Consider the following 9,242-nt stretch of genomic DNA (forward strand, 5'->3'; position numbering starts at 1 on the left):
AAGGAAAATCCAGTTAAGTGCATTCAAAAGTTACCTCTAAATTGCATATCAAAAATTCTGAACATTTTACAAACATAAACCACATTATATTTCAGCATCTTCCTTGCACTGAGGTAGAATTCCAGAATGGTTTGGGTTGGAAGGGACCTTAAAGCTCATCCAGTTCCAACCCCCCTGCCATCAGCAGGGACACCTTCCACTAGACCAGGTTGCTCAAAGCCTCATCCAGCCTGGCCTTGAACACTTCCAGGGAGGAGCAGCCACAGCTTCTCTGGGCAACCTGGTTCAGTGTCTCACCACCCTCACACCAAAGAATTTCTTCCTAATATCTAATCTAAACCTCCCCTCTTCCAGTTTAGAGCCATTTCCCCTTTTGTCTGTCATTAACTGCCCTTATAAAAAGGGCATATATGTAAATAATCTCTCCCACTAAGGTATCAGACCGAGTTTTTATATCAAGCACAAAGCATACAGAGACCATCCTATGTCTTTTGTGCCAATACAGGAGACAGGATTGTAGATTTCATGCTATGAGAAGTATAAAAAGAGCATCCCTGCTGGATTAAAGCTCCCATTTATTGACAGAAAAACACAGGCAGAAGTTAATACAGTTTGCACAAAATTCTCTCCCTCATCCTTACAGGAGGTCATTTATTTTATATAAGGTTAAAAGCTTTTATATACACAGTTGGCAGAGCAATTGACATGCTCTAAGTTCACATTATCCTACTCTGCAGTCAATTTCTGTGCTGTACTCTTAATTTAAGACTTTCTCTATTCTCAAATCACATGATGAAGGTCCACTGCAGGCCTCCAACAATTATTCCATTTAATGATTCTGGAGTTAAATTTAAATTTTGGTTCTCTGTCAATAGGACTGAATTTGAATGAGTAACTCACAAACGTAAAATCTTTGTATCCCATAATACCAATACAATACTAAACCCAGTCCAACAAATAGTTTGCATTTGTCAGAAGGGGCAGGAAAAAAAAAAAAACAAAAAATAACACCACATCACACACAAGACTTTGGACTAACAAAACAAAGCTTCCTGTGTAATCTGACCAAAATCAAAACACTCTGCTTTGTAACAAAAGTGACCGTGTCCCTCTAAGCCAACCCTCAGTTTCACCATCAGCATTACCTGTGATTTACAATTTCTACTGTTCCATATTGTTCTAACCACAGTTTACCAATAATTACATTATGTACACAACAGGTTGGATTTGTCCACGTGTAAGCTTCGTTATGTCTGTAAAGAAAAGAGAGAAATAAATGATTTTCTTGAGTTTGAGATGGGATGTAAACCTGTTTTCAATTCTCTTCATGGCAGGGTAAAATATTTAGCACTCCTATGAACAGCCAGCATTTAACCTCAGGATAGAAAAGAAACAGACTTTTCTTCATAAGCCAATAATGTGTTGTATCTAAACATTAGTGCAAGTTAATAAAGTGATATCAGTGATATCCCCTTTATTTTTCTTTCTTCACACAGAGTTGAAACAGTAAGATTTACAGTCCAGCTCAATATAAACAACAGTTCAGGAATTCATCTTTTTTTTCATTTGCACTTTTAAAGTTGCATGTGATAAAATATAATACTCACAGGAGAACCTGACCGAGGAACTAACACCTCATAGTGTCTCCTATCCAACTACTGCAGCAGCACTGCAAACTCTACTACCTTGTTGTGATAAAAAAAGCACTAAAGATAAATAATCGAGTCTTCCAGCAGAGAGATTAGTCACCACCAGTTCTGACCACGGTTCGATATGGAGACACTCCTCCTCAAGGGCTGGTCAGACTAACCCACTTAAACAATTCTGCATTTTACAAACCCAGGGTGGTAAAGTCTTTTAGAACCTGAAGAGAGCACTATGAGTCAGCAAACTGCACAAGTGATTTCTGCAAATATGCCACAGGTTCCCACATCGGTATTATGAGGTCTGTTCCAGTGTCACTGAAGGCAATTTTGTGGGTGTGTGTGGTTTTGGGTTGGTTTTTTTTTTTGTTTTGGTTTTTATTTTTTTTGGTTGGTTGTTTAACACCAGTGGGACACAACAGCACTATATTCAAGCTTCATAAACATGACATTTAAAAATCCAATTTATTACTCAATTCCATCCTTTTCCCATAGATTTACTGAGAAGGAGAACTCCTAGAATTGAAGAATTTTCTGCTTAGTTTCATTTTGTTTTTAATGTTTTGTGAAAAGCTTTACAAAGATGAATTAACAGATCCTAAATCCTTAAAAGACATTATTCTAAAAGTGGACAAAATGTTAAACAACAGGACTCCTATTATCACTAGCTTGGCAGAGTTGATATCATCTATTCTCACTCATCTTTCCATGCTGGTAAAATAAATGTTGAAGTTATCTGGTAGGCAATCAATCCATCTTAGGAAAGCTTACAAACTCTATTTTAATACAAAAAAAAATCCAGAAACAAGCAGTGTCCTCTTTGTAAAAAATCTCCTGTACTTCCAGTTCCATTAAGTATGAAAAGAACACTCCTATTTAATATTTCCAACCAGTCTGTCATTTTCCAGTACAGAGCAAAACCAGATCATTAAAGCCTGAGTATTTTCCACAGCAAATTGTCTTCAAGCATACTTTAGAACTACGACTACTCTTCAAGTGAGGAAAAAAATACCAGAACCCTCCAAATTCATCCCATCAGCCTTGGCACACATTTTTACTCATTTCCTTACTTGACACCAAAAGCTGTAGAGCATAAAACAAAACACAAGACACTCATGGCCAGTGCTGATAAATTGAAACACCTACTTGTGCTGGAGAAGTGAGGAAGAAGTGTGTGGTTTTTAATGCATGTTTTGAAAACATAGTGATGGTTAACATAAATGCAGTACTTAACCTGGACTTGCAATTTTTGCTTCCTAAACAGTTACTTGTTCACTCAGGCCCTGAGCAGTTCTCAAACTACTCAAACCAACAGAATGGTGTGAATCAAACGAAGACACTCAATATTTTATTTCAACTTCTGCTGCTAACTCGAAGCAATTATTTAAAATAAATGCTTTAATCACTTATACTCCAGTTTAAATCTGTGCTCTGTAATTTGATTAGGCAGAGCAAGAATTTTAATAGACTTCTAAATAAAGTTTCTTTCTCCAGCAACAACCTGTATTTTTGTCACATCTGCGTCCTACACTAATATTCATAGTTCTTTCTACATTCAGAAAGAAATTTCCTTTATTTCCATCACCATTTATATCCAAGATCACTTTATAAGCTTTGGAAGATTAGATGCCAGCAGCTCGACAAATAAACTATAGTTTCAAAAGAAACTGCAGGAAAAGTCAATGCTTGACATGGCAGGCAAGTTGACTCTTTATTGAAACCAAATGTCTATAAGTTTCATAACCAAACACTTCAAAACAACCTCAGAGGCAGGCCTGAGGAAAGCTCTTATAAAAGCACCTTTAAGTGTTCAACTGCAGAACACTTTTTCTGCAATTATTAGCTAGTGCATCCTCGTGTCATACTTGGGAAAGCTCAAGAGTCTTTGTGCCAACAGGGCATAAACCAGCTTATGGAAAGTAATGTGATTTATGAAAGATATATGTAATTAGAGACAAGCCCAGGAGTAATCTGGAGAGGCATTCTTCATTTTAATAGGAAGGTGATCCTACACAGGAATTGTTAAGTAGGTGACAAGGAAATCCTGACAAGTTTCTGACATTCCTTTATTGCATAGAAGAGCTATTTTGAAGACGTTGTTCTTTCCACACGAACATATTCACACAAACAAACAAAACCCACAACAACATTTAAAATCAAGATGAGCTTGAATAGCCCAGTAATAGAATTTTATCTATTTAAATTTTACATGCCTTCACAGAACTAGCTTTCAGTAGCACTCAATTTTTCAGAAATGCTAATTTTCATAGCAGAAAAACTGTGTCAAATTGCTACAGCTATACAAGCATGGCATATCTTAAAAAAAAAAAAAACAACAACAAACAGAGCCCTGAAATTAAGCAGTGAAAATTAACCTGTAAATCAACTCTTACCTCTTGTCTTCAGCAAGAGGTTTTTAGCTAACCACCTACAAAGAGCCAATAGGATGATTATCACCCGTCTTCTTTATTCAAGTAAATGTTAAGGAGATCAATATCAAAAGGTATTTACTTCTCATACTCACTTCAGAAGCTCCAAAGTAATTGTTCCCCGAGGCTCTGCTTCTATACTCTTCCCCCAGAATTTTAATTTGGGATAGATTGATCCATGAAAAATAAAGTCCTGATTGAGACCTTCAGAATAAAATGCACTAACAGGTGGATGGTGGCTGACTTGCTCAGATATAAATCTAAATCCTAAATCCTCCCTAGAAACAACAGAAAAAGAGCATTAAACAGTAATTATTTTTTTTAATGTTACAAATATTAATTGATACTTTAAAAAGTTTGAAGGATTTATAGATTCAACTGAAGGTGAAACTTTTCCTCTTCGGGTTCCATGACATTTACAATTACTGAAATGAAAGAAATTGCACTCTGAACACCTTCTCTTCACACCCCAAACTGACCCCATTCAATCACCCAAATGACTTTCTATCCAGAAAGGCATTTGAAGAGGTTTCACTGAAATAACTCTTGAAAATACTGGAACTCTTTGAGCAGCAGGAGAAGGTCTGACTGAAAATTCTTTTCTCCACTGCACACATATTACCCATTTATTTAAGCAAGCTAGAAGTCCTTCAAACTAAACTCCTCTACCTGGCATGATGAGCAAAACACTAAATTAATTACTAGTCTCTGGTCAGGAATTGTCTTTGGTGGAAGAACATAGACCATTTTTTCTCTGAATAATTCAGAGAATACTCTGCCTAAACATAGAAGTAAAATCATTAGCTTCTGTAACAACTTCTCAAAGATTTTGAGATTGTTTGGGTATAACAATTTTAGCTATCATCAGAAATGCATTTTAGTAGATTTTTTTTTAATTTCACTGAATAACCAAACTAGTATGAGATGCTAACTCAGGAACACAAATAGCCCCAGCTCCCAATTTAAAGTAATTATTACCTGGTTAATTCATAGGTTTCTCCTAACAGCGGGTTAAATGGTTTGCCAGTTCTCTCCCACTGAGAAGCTACAGCAGAAACTGCAAAAGCAGCTACAGCCTATAAGCAAATTAAAAACACATTGTTATGAGAATAGGACATTAAAACTGTAAGCTTAATATATGACATTTGTTGCACATTACAGTATTTCATTATTCTACCAAAAAGAAAGAGCTATATACTGCTTAAGGCCAAAACATTTGTAAGTGATATAGAAGTCGGAAAATATGAGCAATTAATAAGAATCTCATTTCCAAAAGGAATTATTTTCTGTAGTAAATTTTGTCAGATTACACTCTGCTCCACGCTTCTTCACCTTCTATCCTCCAAAATGATAGTTGTTTTGTTTTGGTTTTTTTTTAAATCTGCTTTTCCCCTGGTTTGACTGTCCCCCACACTCAAGTCACTGAGAACAGTCTTGCTTTTCCTAGTGCCAGGCAAGCATCACTTCTAACACAGATGAGATCTTTTCAATCACACCAGCAGGTTCAAATGACACTTAGAAGCTCCTGAAGGCTGATAAGCAGGGATATGTGCTACACAAACACAGAGATATACATTCCAGTTTTACTTAAGTCAAAACAGAGCTATGAGCAATGCCAGTATAACCTAATGTACACAGGCCTGGTTTCACTATATCCACTTCCTTCTTGTAGGTACTCCCAATAACAACCAGTTTTGGAGAAGAAAAGAGTGGTAAAGCTTGTCTCTATCACAACCATTTTTCATCCAGTAACTTAAAAGTCATGGAGTCACTCAACAAATCAATTTAGGATGACTTAAAGCCAAGATTTCATCTTCACAACACACAAAACCACAAGAAGAGTCACAGTTAAACCAGTCCTGAGAAGAGTTGAGGTCCTTGGGTATCATCAGTTATGACACTCTCCTGCACTAGACTTCTAACTCAAACTCTGTGCACAGCATCAAGTGTGAAAGTGTCACAGATATCTGATACAGCCACTCTGAAACAAGAAACTTCTCTAGAAAGACAAAAACAGGCATTCTCATGATAGCCCCAGAGAAAGAAATACACTCAAGGGAGAAATTGTCTTAAAATGAAAGATTGGGAGATAAAAACTTCTTCTGAACTAACCAGAAGGTGGTGGCTGTTACTTACCTGCATTCTTTCCAGAGGGTCTGCGTGACTACAAGCCTTATTAATGAGGTATATATGTTCCATATATTCTGTTATCCGTTGAAGGAAACTCAATGGCTCATTGAAGACAATAGGCATCGTAATCTTAGACAGTTCCTAGGTAACAAAAGGATAAGTTAATTTCTTAAACACTAAGTTAACAAGTGACAACAACAAGAACACTGAAAAATTGTGGATTAGGTTATTTATAGCATTCTTCAAAAGACATTTGGCAAGCCTATGGTAGACCTCTAAGTGCTACAGCTGAAAGGGGCTAGAAGCACTGCAGAACCCTACTAGCAATCTGAAAGAATAAACAACTTCAAAAATCGATCCAGCTAACCTAGTAAATTCAAGAAAAATGTTACCTTCTATTCTGTGGTCTACATAAAACAAAAAGAGGTTAAAAAGAGGTTAAAATTTCCATAGATAGCAGCAATAACGTGTCAACCAGCTCATAACTGATATTTAAGTACCACACATTCCTTTGAAATCCTATTTGCATGAAAACTAACTATTTTACTGAAGTAACCATGAATTATTCTTTAAAAGGAACAGTGACATAAAGAACAGGATTTTGATTGCTCTAAAAAAATTTTAATGGCTTTATTCAAGCAACCTGTTATTTGCATCAGAATGTTTCTCATTTCACATGTGGATACAAGACAGACATTAAGTTCATGTAGAGGTTTCCAACTCCCCTGGTCTTCTACTATATTCGAGCACATTTGGCTGTTTAATTAAAAAGCTGTACTCGTGACTGAGCACTAAAGCATCATTTAAGTGCTTAAAACTTAGTGGAAAGGAAAAAGCCACAAGTTAATGCAACATTTTCCTCACATTGTCACAGACAGCGAGGGGAAAAAAAAAAAAAAGTTATCCCTAACTGACTTAAATTGATTTGGTCCCAGCAAAGCATTCTAGTAGATAGGTCACTCATCCTAACAAAAGGAGGTTTGGCAGTACAGCTGTATCTCATAGATGACATAAATTAATCCAGCAGAAGGGCTCACTGACTTGTCTGTTGCATTCACAAAGGACTGCACTGGCAGACCTAGAATAGATATGAACGGAATTACTTAACGCTGCCAAAAGGCAGCTCTGGCAGTGACGCTCTCCAGTGCAGAACAGCATTTTCATTCCTCATAAGAATGAGGTAATCAAACATGTAAGTGAATTCTTAAAGGACTCAAAGGAAACAGCAGTGATGGCCAGTAACAATGCAAGCATCAGCATCCTCTAACACCCCAGAGCAATGCAAAGGTCTATGTTTCTGAGTTCAGGAATAAATCTTATGACCCAATTACATCATCACACTATTAACACTCCAAGCCTACATTGGGTTCTCTAAGAAACTCTAACAGATCTCAAACTTTTCTATCCCTTCAATCAGATGAAAGCAATTTTTTTAGGCACAAAGTGCTTACACTGGGGGGCAGGGAACAAACCATCAGAACAGAGCCCTAAATCACACTCTGCTAAGTAAAGAATTAAAAAAACAGAGAAGAGAGCAGTGTGTTAATCTGTATTTTTAATGGCTTTAGTCTAGTTCTTACAGGATATAAGACAGTATTAGAAATGCCAATTCACATGCTCTAACAGCTCAAGCAAGGAAATAGTACCATTAGAAAATTAACGTTGAGATTTAGAGAGCTGCAGTTTTAAGATGATGTTCCCTACAGAAAAAATGCAAAATGCACCAGGTTTTTTTTCCTGTGTCATAAGTTGTAAGCAATAAAGTTAACCAGTTGAAGTTAGGAGACCTAACATCAGCATATTTCATCCAAGCTAACTTACCAGGCCAATGCATTTTTTTAATATGCTCCACACACTAAAATCACTTCTAGAAAACATTGGGGCAGGTAATGATGTCCTGTAATTGGAAAAAAAAAACAACTGTCATTATCAGCCCCTTAAACAACAAGACATTTTCACTGGTAGGTAATGAAGTATTTCTAAAGGAAGTAAAACACTAACCTAGAGTTGACATAGGAAACAGACAAGTGAAATGTTCCAGAGAGTTAACCTCTTCCAATAAGAGGAGTAATGCCCCAAAAGACACTGACTGGGCCAACATGTACTCGCTTCTCATTTACTGTGTAGTACGACACGCTTACCTGTGTCTCTTAATTCCATTTTCTTGAATCTCTGTCTTTCCATTATGCTTTCCAGTCCTATTACTTTGGTGTGGATCTAGATCAAGCATTTCTGCAACTTTATGATTTGCTTCTGAAAACTCTCCCGAAGAATTGTCAGAATCAAAGCCTGTATAAAAACCAAAAGGCAACAGTTTTCTCAGGAAACTGATTATGCCACAGAGTGCCACTCACAGGCTGTAACTCTCACAGCACAAGTACACTTATACCAGGTTATTTTATTTTTAAAAATATCAGAGTAAAAACTCTTTATTAAGTGACCTGATTTCCAAGAGTATTTAGAGTCAAGTATTGCATTAGAATCAAGCATTCTCAACTAATTTTTCACACTGCTGAATATAAAACCAATTTAGAATCTTACAAGTTCTTCAGTAGCTCCTAATCTGATGAGTTATATCATCTCTTCTTCAGAGCTGTGGTGTGACTACAATAATTTTGTTCAGTTATGCAGTTTTCTTCAAAAGACCTTAAAAAAATTTAACTTCTCCTACTTATACTGCTAATAGGCAAGGAGCAAAAAAGAGAGAAAATGGTCATTTCACAAGCCAGCAGCAAACACCCAGACTAGCACAGCAACAGAAATGCAGCATATCTAACTTCCTTTTGCCATCCATGTGTGCAAACCATCTGACATTTCCCTAATGGTTATAGCAAGAACCTGTGGACACCAAGATGAACCATCACCTGAACTCTACAAGTGACCCAAAGCACGACCTGCAGTGAGTGGCTCCACGTCTTCTGACCCAATTCTATCCACTTGGGTAGGTAGCTACTGGAAACATTGCTGTAACTACAGGCCAGCACCCCCAAGAACAACATGCTTTGAACAGCTTTAGCTATAAAAAAGTGAAACCAGCAAG

The 9,242-nt window shown here is 36.8% G+C and overlaps 1 protein-coding gene across 1 annotated transcript; it reads right to left on the bottom strand.

The window, feature by feature from the left end:
* Nucleotides 1-1,145: 1,145 nt before the first annotated feature.
* LOC104517794 (oxysterol-binding protein-related protein 2) lies at nucleotides 1,146-8,491 on the bottom strand (the record flags this gene model as incomplete). The annotated part of the gene is made up of 6 exons (XM_010173740.2): nucleotides 1,146-1,253; nucleotides 4,168-4,350; nucleotides 5,051-5,148; nucleotides 6,209-6,343; nucleotides 8,024-8,099; nucleotides 8,344-8,491. Coding segments are annotated over 6 exons (748 nt in total), but the record flags the coding sequence as incomplete, so codon positions are not given.
* Between the last annotated feature and the right edge of the window lie 751 nt (nucleotides 8,492-9,242).

Source organism: Antrostomus carolinensis, unplaced genomic scaffold, assembly GCF_000700745.2.
Source record: "Antrostomus carolinensis isolate BGI_N321 unplaced genomic scaffold, ASM70074v2 Scaffold34848, whole genome shotgun sequence".
Taxonomy (NCBI): domain Eukaryota; kingdom Metazoa; phylum Chordata; class Aves; order Caprimulgiformes; family Caprimulgidae; genus Antrostomus; species Antrostomus carolinensis.